Raw genomic sequence first — 15,651 nt, 5'->3', positions numbered from 1 at the left:
GTGTGACGAAACAGTGGGGAAACAATTGTAATAGTTGGATCTTAAGTTAGAAGAAAATTACTGGCAAAACAATCTCTCTATCGGTAAGGCTAGGACAACCTTTCGCAAGAGACTGGAAGATGGTTTATGACTCAGTTTGTACAAATTCCAGGAAGAGAAGAAAACATCTTAGAATTGATTATGAGTAACAGGGACAATGATGAAATCTTCATCGCAAAAGGTAGTTGTCTCTCCAAGTATAAATTATCACAACATGATCCCTGTCTTGTTATGCTCTTGGCGTAGCATAAGAGGCTTCCTTGATGTGCACTCGGACAAAGGAAGGTTCAGACGTGGAGATAACTTCAACACGTTTATTGAACTATTTACAATTCTCCTACTCGGGTTCGCCACTACTGTTAATCCTTCTATAGCTACTCAGAGTGACAAACCAGTCTGCTACAATCCACGTGGTGGGTGTGATATTGAATCAACCCTGTGTCTGTACTCACTGAGTGTCTCCACTGGAAAGAGGAAGATCATGTGTGCTGTGTCCTTTAGTCCTTTATATATGGGTTGGTGTAATGCCCCCCTGTGGTAGTGTCATCTCTGTGTGTATCGTGAATGCCCATTGGTCGTGTCCTATCTTACTGACCTATTGGTTGAGCGTCTGTGTGTCATGTCTCTGGTGCTCCCTCTAGTGTCTAGCCAGTCTATGTGCACTTACATTAACCCCTTGTGTATCTACAGTGATGCATATCACCACAATCCCATTTGAGATTACAATGATTGATGAATTTATTAAAATCAAATGAAAATACCAAATAATAAAGAACCAACTTTATGTGCTTGAGAGATCTGATCAGCATGGGCTGGGGATGGGGGATGAGGGGGTGGGGGGCGTGAATTATGATATAACTGGAGGACTGAAGGAACTATGGAGTTCCTTCAGGGAGGTTCAACGGAAAAGTTTCAAACACTGGATTTGGGCAGGTTTTGAGGGGCTTTTCGTGACAGCCGCATTGGCAAAATCGCAGCCCGTATTCAAAGGCATGTTGTGCCAAACATGAGCCTCTCCATGGGGCAGCAGTGGTTAGCACTACTATCTCACGGCGCCAAGGACCCGGGCTCGATCCGGACCCCGGATCACTATCCGTGTGGAGTTTGCACATTGTTCCCATGTCTGCGTGGGCCTCACCCCCACAACCCAAAGATGTGCAGGGTAGGTGGATTGGCCACACTAAATTGCCCCTTAATTGGAAAAAAAGAATTGGGTACTTAAAATTTAAAAGAAAAATGAGCCGCCACGAGATTCTCCACATTACTGGCTTTCTCGCCGTCTGATTTGTCCAACGCACGCCTCCGCTGCTTGCCGCTAACAAGGGGGAGCTGCTTTTAAACAGTCCCTCACCACTCACTCCCAGTCAACACACAAGCATGGCAGCGCACGGACCTGTTCCTTGTTTTTGGTGGCCTCACAAGGTTTCCCGACGCTGTGGATAAGAGGCGGGCAAACCTGTTCTGAGGGGGTCCGAGGGCTAGCAGCGGGGTCAGCAATGTCGCCTTGGCAGCGGCTGTCAGTTCGGACAGCATGACAAGGAGGATCGCTGTACATTAGCGGAAGAAGGCAAATGACCTCCATCGAACGACAAGGCTAAGTCACCGCCTCTCTCCTGGCACCAGCTCCGCCTGTCGTCCCTCAAATTTCTAAACACCCCGCCCTCCCCACTCCCACAATTCACTGGCTAACACCTCTCACCCTTCCCACATCCGACCTTCGTGCTTGTTCCTCAGAATCCACTGGCAGCCACGAGCACAACCCCTCATGTCCAGGTCAGTGCCCACACATGCCAGCTGCTATAGACCCCCCCGACCCATCAAGAGTACGGCTTATAATGCCCTCTCTTTGTCCCTGCAGAAGATAGCGCATAATAAATGGGAAAGAGCCAAGACAGGGAGCATAGTGCAAGAGATCGGAGTCCTCACCACCAATGAGGTACAGGCCCTGGAAATCACGGAGTTGCCCGAAAAGCGAGCGGTCACTGACAGTGAAGTTGGCCTGCAATAGCCTTCAGCTGTGAAGCTAAAGGCTGCTCAGTCAATGTAAGTAAAATTGAATTTCAGGATAGAAGCTGTAGCAGGGCTCTCCCCTGTTATGGGTCTACACAATATTTAAAAATGGCTTGAAGGCCTCAGAAACACAAAGCCCCTCACCCCTCATCTCCCCTGACCTTGAACACTTCAGCCCCCTGGCCAAATCAAACTGCCCTAAGGAGGAGCGGGGGAGGGGCTGCCCCCTCCTGAGCACAGGGGCAGGACCTCCAGTGCCCTTGAGCTGCATGTCGGAAAATGGAAATGGCTAATCACCTCCTCGCTCCTGTGTTTGAAAAGGAGTATTAAACGATGCCCGCGTGACTTCCCGCTGGGGAGCTGGGTAATTCCCGGGAGGCGCGGCATTTGAAATCAATGCAAATGAGAGTTAATGATATTCACCATTTTGGGGCGTGATCCGGAACTCGCCATCGGGAGTGGTCAGGTGAATCGCAAAATGGTTCATGCCCGGCCTTCTCCCGCTATTCACTCGCTGCGCCCGTATACATGCCGGGCACAACGCGGGTGCTAAATCGTACCCCACGTTCACTGCTGGGTAGTTGTGGGTTCACACCCCACTCCAGAGACCTGCGCACACAATCTAGGCCAACACTCCAATATAGACACCGAGAAAATGGCGCACTGTCAGAGGTGTGAGCGTCAGACAGTAGATGGAGGCTGTCTGCTCTCTCGGCTGATTGTAAAAGACCCCATGGCATTATTGAAAAGAAAAGCAGGTGAATTCTCCTGATCAGCAAATATCCCTCAAGCAATATACAATCACATTTTTGATTCTGGGAGCCTGCTTTGAGCAGATTGGGTGCCAGATCTCTCTCCAATTCAACAGTGGCCACATCTCAAAAGTATTTCCTCGGCTTGTAAAGTGCTTTCCAATGTCCCAAGATTATAAAAGACACAATAATGCAAGTCTTTTTTTTCTAACATTTCAATTTAAAATGTTGCAGGAAAAATGCTTGGCCTATTTATTAAACCATGCATTGTTGTATAAATGGCTGCCTCAACGCTGGGTGACAACTGCTGACCACCATCAATGCTGCACTGCGACCCATCAAGGCTGCTGTGTGGGGGGGCTTGGGGATTGCGTGTGGACCCTTACCATCAATGTTATTTTGTGCGAAAAGGAGAATGTTCACCATTCTCTGCTGCTCGAATCTAGATGGTGTGCACCTCACCGGTTGAGTCTGCTGGTTCTATGAAGGTTCAATTTTCAACGGCTGTCACATCTGGCTGATTTCCCCGGATTAGAGGTGACTGAGAGGTTACAGCTTTTTGTTATCTCTCTTCTGATGCCGCACTGATGCTGGCTAACTGCTACAATATTACACTGGATTAAAGTTCAATTGCTTCTTTATATCTTACTCTGCCATTGTTATCTTCTTATCATGAGTGGGATCAATGCACAGAATAGTTGTTCCCGACTAGCTCAGATTTCCTCCAGGTGACTGGTGGAACCTCTGGGGACATGCGGTTAAAAGGTTAGGTTCACTCTTACTTATCCAGGATTCCTCTAGATCCTGCATTGTTACCTATGGGGACTCTCTTGCCAACCCCCCAAATGTCCCCTCCCCCAATCTCTCATCCCCATGATGCAGTTTGGTGACATCATCTGAAAATGCAAATGCTGTTTTCACATGTACACTGACAATATCCACCTTTATCTCAGCACTGCCACTCTCCCCCTCCACTGCCACTCTCCACCCCTCCACTGCCACTCTCCACCCCTCCACTGCCACTCTCCACCCCTCCACTGCCACTCTCCACCCCTCCACTGCCACTCTCCCCCCAACACTGCCACTCTCCACCCCTCCACTGCCACTCTCCACCCCTCCACTGCCACTCTCCACCCCTCCACTGCCACTCTCCACCCCTCCACAACCACTCTCCCGCTCCACTGCCAATCTCCACCCCTCCACTGCCACTCTCCACCCCTCCACTGCCACTTTCCCCCTCCACTGCCACTCTCCACCCCTCCACTGCCACTTTCCCCCTCCACTGCCAATCTCAACCCCTCCACTGCCACTTTCCCCCTCCACTGCCAATCTCCACCCCTCCACTGCCACTTTCCCCCTCCACTGCTCTCTCCACCCCTCCACTGCCACTCTCCACCCCTCCACTGACACTTTCCCCCTCCACTGCTCTCTCCACCCCTCCACTGCCTCTCTCCACATCTCCACTGCCACTCTCCCCCTTCCACAGCCACTCTCCCCCTCCATTGCCACTCACCCCCCTCCACTGTCACTCACCCCCTCCACTGCCACTCTCCCCTTCCACTGCCACTCTCCCCCTCCATTGCCACTCACCCCCCTCCACTGTCACTCACCCCCTCCACTGCTACTCTCCCCCTTCCACTGCCACTCTCCCCCTCCATTGCCACTCACCCCCCTCCACTGTCACTCACCCCCTCCACTGCCACTCTCCCCCTTCCACTGCCACTCTCCCCCTCCATTGCCACTCTCCCCCTCCATTGCCACTCTCCACATCTCCACTGCCACTCTCCCCCTCCACTGCCACTCTCCCCCCTCCACTGCCACTCACCCCCCTCCACTACCACTCTCCCCCCAACACTGCCACTCTCCACCCCCTCCATTGCTACTCTCCCCCAACACTGCCACTCTCCATACCCCCACTGCCACTCTCCACCCCACCACTGCCCCTCTCCACCCCTCCACTGCTACTCCCCACTCCTCCACTGCCAGTCTCACCCGCCACTGCCACTCTGCCCCCTCCACTGCCACTGTCCACCCCACCACTGCAACTCTCCCACTCCACTGCCACTCTCCACCCCTCCACTGCCACTCTCCACCCCACCACTGCCACTCTCCCCCTCCACTGCCACTCTCCACCCCTCCACTGCCACTCTCCACATCTCCACTGTCACTCTCCACCCCACCACTGCCACTCTCCCCCTCCACTGCCACTCTCCACCCCTCCACTGCCACTCTCCACCTCTCCACTGCCACTCTCCACATCTCCACTGCCACTCTCCACCCCATCACTGCCACTCTCCACCCCTTAACTGCCACTCTCCACCCCACCACTGCCACTCTCCCCCTCCACTGCCACTCTCCACCTCCACTGCCACTCTCCCCCCCCCACTGCCACTCTCCCCCTTCCACTGCCAGTCTCCACCCCCCACTGCCACTCTCCACTCCTCTACTGCCACTCTCCACCACACCACTGCCACTCTCCCCCTTCCACTGCCACTCTCCATCCCTCCACTGCCACTCTCCCCCCTCCATTGCCACTTTCCCCCTTCACTGCTACTCTTCCCCCTCTACTGCCACTTTCCCCCTCCACTGCCACTCTCCACCCCCCACTGCCACTCTCCCCCTCCACTGCCACTTTCCCCCTCCACTGCCACTCTCCACCCCCCACTGCCACTTTCCCCCTCCACTGCCACTTTCCCCCTCCACTGCCACTCTCCCCCCTCCATTGCCACTTTCCCCCTCCACTGCCACTCTCCACCCCCCACTGCCACTCTCCCCCTCCACTGCCACTTTCACCCTCCACTGCTACTCTCCCCCAACACTGCCACTCTCCACCCCTCCACTGCCACTCACCCCCCTCCACTGCCACTCTCCCCCCCACCACTGCCACTCTCCCCCTCCATTGCCCGTCTCTTCCACTCCACTGCCACTTTCCCCCCTCCACTGCTACTCTCCAACCCCCACTGACACTCTCCCCTCACCACTGCCACTCTTCCCCTCCACTGCCGCTCTCCACCCCTCCACTGCCACTCTCCACCCCACCACTGCAACTCTCCCCCTTCACTGCCACACCCCACCCCTCCACTGCACTCTCCCCCCCCTCCATTGCCACTCTCCCCACTCCACTGCCACTCTCCACCCCCACTGCCACTCTCAATCCCACCACTGCCGATCTCCACCACGCCACTGCCACTCTCCCCCTCCACTACCACTCTCCCCCTCCACTACCACTCTCCCCCTCCACTGCCACTCTCCCCCCTCCACTGCCACTCCCCACATCGCCACTGCCACTCTCCCCCTCCACTGCCATTCTCCTAGCCCCACCACTGCTACTCATGGTATCCCTCTACTGCCTCTCATCCCCCTACTGCCACTCTCATCCCCTCTCTCGCCCCTCTCAACCACTTCACTGCCACTCTCAGCCTCTGCATTGACACTGTCATCTCATCCATCGCCTCTCTCAACCACTTCACTGCCACTCTCAGCCTCTGCATTGACACTGTCATCTCATCCATCGCCTCTCTCAACCTTTTCACTGCCACTCTCACACATCCATCGTCTCTCTCAACCTCTCCATTGGCACACTCAACCCTCCGCAGCTAATCTGCACCCCTCCACTGCCGCTCTCCCCCCTCAACTGCTACTCTCCCCCCAACTCTGCCACTCTACCCTCTCCACTGTCACTCTGCACCCCTCCACTGCCGCTCTCCCCTGCACTGCCACTCCCCACCCCTCCACTGCCAATCTCTTCCCCCACCACTGCCATTCTCCCCCCCCACTGACATTCTCCCCCCAACTGACATTCTCCCCACCCCCTGATACTCTCCCCCCAACTCTGCCACTCTCCCCCTCCACTGTCACTCTGCACCCCTCCACTGCCACTCTCCCCCCTCCACTGTCACTCTGCACCCCTCCACTGCCACTCTCCCCCCTTCACTGTCACTCTCCACCTCACCACTGCAACTCTCCCCCCCCCCCCCACTGCTACTCTCCCCGCACTGACATTCTCCCCCCCACTGACATTCTCCCCCACCCATTACTACACTCCCCCCAACACTGCCACTCTCCCCCCCCCACTGACATTCTCCCCCCCCACTGACATTCTCCCCCACCCATTGCTACACTCCCCCCAACACTGCCACTCTCCCCTCCACTGCCACTCTCCCCCCACTGACATTCTCCCCCACCCACTGCTACTCTCCCCCCAACACTGCCACTCTCCCCTCCACTGCCACTCTCCCCCCACTGACATTCTCCCCCACCCACCGCTACTCTCCCCCAACACTGCCACTCTCCCCTCCACTGCCACTCTCCTCCCCGCTGACATCCCCCCCCCCCACTGCTACTCTCCCCCAAACACTGCCACTCTCCCCCTCCACTGCCACTCTCCCCCTCACCACTGCGACTCTCCACACCTCCACTGCCACTCTCACCCCTCCACTGCCACTCTCCCTCTCCACTGCCACTCTCCCCCTCACCACTGCGACTCTCCCCCTCCACTGCCATTCTTTCACCCCCACCACTCCTACTCTCTACCCTCCACTGCCTCTCAGCCTCCCCGACTGCCACTCCCAACCCCTCCATCGCCACTCTCAACCCCTCCACTACCACTCTCAACCCCTCTACTGTTGTCAGGCTGCTTATCTAGTGGAATGGGCACTAACTTCCTCCAACTAAATATTGGGACAGATTGAAGGCATTGGGTGGGATTCTCTGTTCTGCCTACCCTGTTTTCCGACACGGTGCGCCTCTGCAGGCAGCAGGATCCTCCGTTCCGGCAACTGGCCAATGGGGTACCCCATTGTGGCCACCCCATGCCGTCGGGAAACCCGCGGGCATGGGCACGCTGCCGGCGAAGCGGAGGATCCCGCCAATGGAGAATCCGGCAGAGGGTCTTCAGACTCACCACAAACTCTGTTTCCCAGCCACCAACTCCACCCTTCTCCCTGGCCGATACCTGAGCCAGATCATTCTCAAGCTTGACGTTCTAAACGACCCTGAGCTGAACTTCCAAATCCAAATCATTTCCATCACCAAGATTGCCTACTGTCACCTCCATACACTGCATGTGTCTATCAATGCCTCAGCACATCTACTACTGGGATGCTCATCCATGTTTGTGTTTAGTTTTATTCAATCTATATCTAAAATTACTCATATACCATATCCGTAAATGTGATTTTCTCAAGGGAATGTACCAGTCTGCATTTTAATGAGTCAATGCTAGCTGTTTCTACCCTCTCCTCAGGAAACATGGTCCAAAGATTGACCTCTAGGCTAGGCCAACATTTGTTGCTCATCCCTAATTGTCATTGAGTGCTGCCTTCTTGAGCCACTGCAGTCCATGTGGTGGCAGAATACCCATAGTGATATTTTGAGCTCATGTAAAACATTGCTGCCCATATCTTATCCATCAGCAAATTGCTTTCAGTTCTCATCCCTCTTGTATTGAGACCCAGTCCAGCAGTGCCTTGATTTGAAAATTATCATCTATGTTTACAAACCCTCCATTTCCTCGCCCTGCCATTCCTCATTAATCCCTTCCAGATCTACATCCCCCGAGATCTCTGCACTCCTCTAATTCTGGCCTCCTGTGTGATGAGCCATCAATTGCACGAGAGACGAATTGCTTTACAAAAGTTAGGCTTTAATAAACTAGAACTTAGCCCTGCGGTTGTCTACAATAAAATGGACAACCGCCGGGCGTTTGACTATTTATACCTCGGCAAGGAGGCGTGGTTAACTCAGCCTCTCGACCAATCGGTCGAGAGGCACATGACCGACCAGGGCCAATGGTAAGCCGGTGTTCTGCCCCAATGGCAGACAGCTATGCAAATCATATCAACACATTGTGTGTACCTGATCTTAATCACTCCACGGTTAGCAGCCGTGCCTTCAGCTGCCGATACCATGAGCTCTCTAATTCCTGCTCTAAACCTCTCCATCTCTCTCTCCCTCCACCTTTTAAGACACCCCTTAAAATTAACCAATTTGACCAACGCATTGGTTACCTGTCCTCATATCTTCTTTAGTGACTTGGTGTTTCTACCCATTATCTTTCAGTCTCAGTGCTTCCAGCGTGGATAATCCTGTTAATCAAGTAAATTGGCAATCATCAATGGCTGCAACGGTGGGCTGGGTGCCCAGAACAACCTCTTCTCAGCTAAGCCAAGCCGATTGGTGGAGTGACACAAAACGTCCCAGCAGATTATGGTGCATCACAGCTCATGGCAGAACTCACTTACTCTATGATACTTTGTAAACGCATCGGCATTACGCAATGGCACCCTAATGAGTTGTTACTTTGGTGTGTGTTTCCAGTGTGTTTTCAGTGAGAGAGAGGTCAATCTTTGGACCATGTTACCTGAGGAGAGGGTAGAAACAGCTAGCATTGAATCATTAAAATGCAGACTGGGTACATTCCCTTGAGAAAATCTCATTTACGGATAGGGTATATGAGTAATTTTAGATATAGCATGGGTTAAGTGTAACATGCTTGGGAGGAACAGGTGACTTTGGAATGAGAGTCGTAAAGCTTGCAACACAAGAGGTTTTCCACCTCATGGCTGGGCTTGCTGTAGACTAATTGATGGAGATTGATTGCTATAATCAGTCAACAACTTCATTGTCATTGTTTAAACATTCACTGCCTCCATCACCGACACACAGTGGCAGCAGTGTGCACCATCTACAAGATGCACTGCAGCAACTCACCAAGGCTCCTTACGCTTCTAAACGCATGACCGTTACTATCAAGAAGGATCAGAGCAGCAGGCGCATGGGAACACCACCACCTGGAGGCTCCCCACCAAGTCCCTCACCATCCTGGAAATATATCACTGTCGCTGGCCCAAAACCCTGGAACTCCCTCCCTAACAGCACTGTGGGTATGCCTACACTACGTGGACAGCAGTGATTCAAGACGGCAGCTCGCTACCCCGTTCTGAAGGGAAAATAGGGATGGACAATAAATGTTAGTCCAGCCAGCGTCACCCACATCCTGGGAAAGAATATTTTCTGAAACAAAATCATGCGACTACCGGTCAAGTCAAACTTGATCTTTTTCTGCCTTGTAATTCCGACGTTCTAAGTTGTTACTCCTGCATTTTGGATCACTCTCGGTTGCACAGGAGGAGAAATGCTTATTGATTCAAGCATTACTTTCAAAATTCTGAACAAACAATTTGTCCAAACCAAAATGTCCACACATGCAGGTGATGTCTGGAAGCTGCATTCAACTTTCCCATTGGAGATACTTGGGGACCTTCAGAATTAAGCCAACGCCTGGGCATGAAGGCCTCACAGGATAGATTAGAAATGTTGGGGATTATTGAGGAGCGAAGGATTAAGATGGCACGGGTGAGACTCGGGTGGTAGGTTGACCAGATAATTTCTAATTAGAATGGAGTTGCAAGGGCAGCACGGTGGCACAGTGGTTAGCACTGCTGCCTCACGGCGCTGAGGTCCCAGGTTCGATCCCCGCTCTGGGTCACTGCCCGTGTGGAGTTTGCACATTCTCCCCATATTTGCGTGAGTTTCACCCCCACAACCCAAAGATATGCAGAGTAGATGGATTGATCACACTAAATTGCCCCTTAATTGGAAAAATGAATTGGGTATTCTAAATTTATTTTTAAAAAGAATGGGGTTGCAAGTATGTGGTTTGAGGTGACTATGAACCCTGTGTCTGGAACAATTGGATCTATTTTGCAACATATCTTACAGAACATACAGGAGGCCATCGGGCCCATCGAGTCTGCACCGACCCACTTAAGCCCTTGTGCAGGTTTGAATTTTTAAAAAACACGGATTCCTTTCCTGGGATGTCACAAGACAGCCACAAAAGAAACTCTTTGCATTTGTGCCAAGGTTGTTCTGGTTGATCGTTACTGTGGTTGATTGGTTCTGTGTCTGCTTTGTGCATGACACAGATACCCCATCCATCTTTACCATGTTCTCAATGTGTACAGAGTCTTCTCGCCAGAGAGTTGAGCAGAAGGTCTAGGCCGACATACTGGTGCAATACTGAGGATGCACTGCTCTGCCAGAGGTGCCATCTTTCAGCAAGATGTGCAACCCAACATCTGCTTACTCTCTGAGGTGCATAAGATCCCAAGACACAATTCAGCGAGGCACCGGGGAATTCTCCCTAGTGTTCTGGCCAATATTTATCCTTCAACCATGCTCCAAACAGATTAAATAAAAACATCAAAATCTGGAACACTCAGCAAACCTGTTTTTATTTCAGGTTTCCAGCATCCGAGGTATTTTGCTTTTATCTACAACAGATTGGATTGGATTAGGATTGGATTTTGTTTATTGTCACGTGTACCGAGGTACAGTGAAAAATATTTTTCTCCGAGCAGCTCAACAGATCATTAAGTACATGAAAATAAACGAAAATAAAAGAAAATACATAATAGGGAAACACAGGGTACACAATGTAACTACATAACACCGGCATGGGGTGAAGCATACAGGGGTGTAGTATTAATGACGTCAGTCCATAAGAGGGTTGTTTAGGAGTCCGGTAACAGCGGGGAAGAAGCTGTTTTTGAGTCTGCTCGTGCGTGTTCTCAGACTCTATCTCCTGCCTGATGGAAGAGTGAGTAAGCCGGGTGGGAGAGGTCTTCGATTATGCTACCCGCTTTCCCCAGGCAGCGGGAGGTGTAGATGGAGTCAATGGATGGGAGGCAGGTTCGTGTGATGGACTCTCTGAAGTTTCTTGCGGTCTTGGGCCGAGCAGTTGCCATACCAGGCTGTGATACAGCCAGATAGGATGCTTTCAATCGTGCATCTGTAAAAGATGCTGAGAGTTAATGTGGACATGCCAAATTTCCTTACTTTCCTGAGGAAGTATCGGCGCTGTTGTGTTTTCTTGGTAGTAGCGTCGACGTGGGTGGACTAGGACAGATTTTTTGGAGATGTCTACCCCAAGGCATTTGAAGCTGGGAACCATCTCCACCTCATCCCCGTTGATGCTGACAGGGGTGTGTACAGTACTTTGACCTGGTCATTATCCCATTGCTGATTGTGGGGCCCTTCTGTGTGCTCACCAGTAGTTGCCATTCCTACTGTAGAATACCGGCGATACTTCAAAAGTACTCGATTGACTGCAAAACACTCTGTAGTGTCCTGAGGCTGTGAGAGGTGCTACTTCATCGCAATGTTTTGCTTTTTAAGAGCTACAGAAAAGACAGATTCCCGCAGCTTCTGCTTCATATTGTAATGTAGCCCCAGCACAAAAACTGTTGTGCATTCAAACCTACATGGACTCACTACTCTCCTAACTGAGGGGGTGACAGGGGCTTGGGGGGGGGGGGGGGGGGAGGAGGAGGTGGCAGGGCCACAACTAACAGTAAGGTCCAATCAGCAGTATAACTTGGGACTACCCTCTAAGTACTGAATGAGTCTCGGCCACATACATGTAGCTTCTTCACTCTGTGTGCTCAATGCTGTCAGCAGGGATTTTGTGAGGGGCCCAGTAATAGCAGATACACGTAAGGGAGATTCCTCCCTTACAGATAATATGAATTAGGTGAAAATTTACCACACACATATATATTTAGCAGGTCATTTAAATGCACAATCTCTAATTTACCAAGATAAAAAGTTCAATTATCATATATTTCCCGACCTTTTAATTAGTGACCTTCGAGGTGGTTTTGACATAAAGGAGTAGGGTGGTCGGTTAAATGTTCGGCAGGCGGGGGGTGGGGGGTGAGGTACAGTCACAAAAAGAAACTAAAATCAATCCTTCTCAGCAGCCCCTGAGACTCGCTATGGTGGGCTCTCAGTAAGATTAAAACCTCTTTGGAATACATTGTGAGTTGTCAGCTGGTCTTTGCCTCTCAAGCAGCCTGAATTCTGGCGCGTGCAGGAATAACCCAGGTTTACAGGCGATGCACAACATGTGTGGAGATGTGGGGGCTCTTTACTGGAAACTGGTTGCTTTGTCAATACAGATCTAGCCTGTGTGTTTTATATATTATATGTATATATGTGCATACGTATGTGTGTGCATATTTTATACACACTATTTGTTTGTGAGTGTATTATATGATGGGGTCTGTTTTATAATTTTGTATGTGTGTTATATATTTGTATGTGTACCATGTGTTTGTATGTGTCATGTATATGTGTGTGTTACATATATAGATATGTGTGTTACATATATGCATGCATGTTTTATATATGTATATGTGGAGTTATATTTTTACATATATGTTTGTGTGTGAGAGATAATTAATTTTTTTTGAATTTAATGCAGGCTATGAACATTGATATTGTATTTAATGCAGGCTATGACCATTGATATTGTATTTAATGCAGGCTATGACCATTGATATTGTATTTAATGCAGGCTATGACCATTTATATTGTATTTAATGCAGGCTATGACCATTTATATTGTATTTAATGCAGGCTATGACCATTTATATTGTATTTAATGCAGGCTATGAACATTTATATTGTATCTTGCAGGCTGTGAGCTGCTCTGATTGCCTCCCAGTCTCATTTTACACTGCTACACAACACCTCCCCCCCCCCCCCCCCACCCTCTCATCCATCCCTGTCCTTACCTGAATGCGGCGATGGCTGTCTGGTTCCTCTTCCACTTCGCCTGCTGCAGGATCTCGTTGACGATCTCCTTCTCGTCGGGGATCCTGTAGACTGGGTACACGTACAACCAGCAGAGCACAAAGACACAGAGAGCCACCCCGACCGGCAGCCGGGAGCGGGGGCAGATACCCCTCCACAGCATGTCTGGTGGTGCCGGGGAGATGAGGAGGAGGATGGGGGGGTGGGGGGGGGGGGGGGGTCCACTTTCACATGGTCCTCCGGGTCCCCCCCATTAAAAGGATGGGGAGCCGCTCAGAAAGCTGGCAAGTGTGCTGGGGCTGGGGGGGCTTGTCGAGGAGAGAGCTCCCATCCTTGCCCCCCCTCCCCTCGGTGGCTGCCACAGCCAGTCGCCAATCCCGAGAAGAAAAAGCAGGAATTCCTTCCCCTTGTTTTAAAACTCGGTGTGCACCCGCCAGTAAGCGTGAGGAGAACGGCGGCAAAAAAAAAATGCACAAAGATAAATAAATATATAAATCAGAAATACGTAGCTCAGGTTAGCAGAGGGTCTGCCGCATGCAGAAAATAGGCTGGTGTGCTGCATCCGTGGAACGAGGCACAGAGAGAGAGAGAGAGGAGCTCTTGTGGATTGAGGGGGATGCAGTTCTCGCCCACTGCACAAAGCTCCCCTTGTGCAGGAACCACATCCACCGGTCTCTTGTCTGCTGTCAAATTCTTCCCACTCAGGCGATTCCTCACCTCCGCCGCGCCCCCCACACGCCCCTTCCACTCCCAACTTCATCACAAACCATACATTTGCCACTCATTAAACTGCATTTCAAAGCTTTGATTTCTACATTAGAAGGAATAAATGGAAGGCATCGAGAAGCCTTACTTCCTACCCAAACCCCTTCATGTTTTATTATTACAGGGAATTTGCATCCTGTGTTCTCTGTGAAGCATGTTTTTTTCAGATCGCCATGCCTTTATTAATCCACTCCGGATTAATGGACTGGAGAAATGACGTCTCCCTCCCTCCCCACCTATTTAAATATAGTGCGGAGTATTAAATATGTCCTCATAACAGAAAAGGTGTAGCCTGGCTCCCTCTCATTCAACCCTGTGGTGATATGCATCACTGTAAGGGGTTAATGTAAATACACTACAACTAAGTAACCACTAGAGGGAGCACCAGACATGACTAGCAGGCATACAGCCAATGGGTCATTACAACAGGACACAACCAATGGGTAATCAGGATACCCACAAGGCATTTCCACAAGGGGGCACTTCACACCCCATATAAAAGGACAGGGCACACATGATCTGCTTCTTTCCACAGACAGACATCTAGAGAATACACCAGGGTTGATCAGCAGCATCACACCCAGCACGTGGCTTAGAGCAGGCTGGTAAAGATAGACTGAGTTACTACAGTTAGATTAGCAGAGAGTGGAACTCATTTAAGAACTGTGTTAATAGTTCAATAAACACGTTGAACTCATTTCATAGTCTGGAGCTTCCTTTGTCAAAGCGTACATCAAGGAAGCAGCTTATGCTACACGAAGCAGCATAAGACAACAAACCCCAACCAACAATGTACCTTTCGACCCAATACTAGTAACAGCACCCTCTACTGTCTCCTCAGTCTCTACCCCTCCACTGCTGATTACTTATCTCAAGAACGTGGGGAGAATGAGGCACCGTTTTGTGCTCTGAGCAACATCAAAGGTATTTAGCACCAGTTCCCTTTGGCAACAATCTGCACATTTTGTACGCTACACTCAAAGCTAAATACTATGGATGCTGGAGATCTGAAATAAAAACAGAGGGCTGGATTCGCCGTCCCGCCGCACCACATTTCGAGATCACCCCACTGGCGGGATGCTCCCTTATGCCGGCCGCTTAAATGGGGTTTCCCATTGTGGGTCAGCCCCACGCTGTCGGAAAACACCGGGGCTGCCGGCAAAACGGAGCATCCCGCCGGCAAAGAATCCAGCCCAGAAAATGCAGGGCGGGGGGGAACTTAGCAGGTCTGGCGGCATCTGTGGGGGAGAAACAGAGTTAACGTTTCAAGTCAGTGTGACTCTTCTTCAGAGCTGAAACGAGGGAGTAATGTGATGGACTTGTTTAAGAGGAGGTGGAGTAGAGTTTTTTTTTAATTAGAGCACCCAATTCATTTTTTTTCCGATTAAGGGGCAATTTGTTAGGGGCTGTTTAGCACAGGGCTAAATCGCTGGCTTTGAAAGCAGACCAAGGCAGGCCAGCAGCACGGTTCAATTCCAGTACTAGC

At 50.9% G+C, this 15,651-nt stretch overlaps 1 protein-coding gene across 1 annotated transcript in view; it reads right to left on the bottom strand.

The window, feature by feature from the left end:
- The window catches only part of st8sia1 (ST8 alpha-N-acetyl-neuraminide alpha-2,8-sialyltransferase 1), a 95,896-nt gene extending 81,521 nt beyond the window's left edge, over positions 1–14,375 (bottom strand). The window contains exon 1 of the mRNA XM_038811059.1: positions 13,382–14,375. Within this exon, the coding sequence (XP_038666987.1) occupies positions 13,382–13,563 (182 nt within the window). The 5' untranslated portion in view covers positions 13,564–14,375. The remainder of the gene's footprint in view (positions 1–13,381) is intronic.
- Positions 14,376–15,651: the final 1,276 nt, after the last annotated feature.

The sequence above is a fragment of the Scyliorhinus canicula genome, chromosome 11 (genome assembly GCF_902713615.1).
Source record: "Scyliorhinus canicula chromosome 11, sScyCan1.1, whole genome shotgun sequence".
Taxonomy (NCBI): domain Eukaryota; kingdom Metazoa; phylum Chordata; class Chondrichthyes; order Carcharhiniformes; family Scyliorhinidae; genus Scyliorhinus; species Scyliorhinus canicula.
This window is presented reverse-complemented; position numbering and strand designations above follow the sequence as displayed.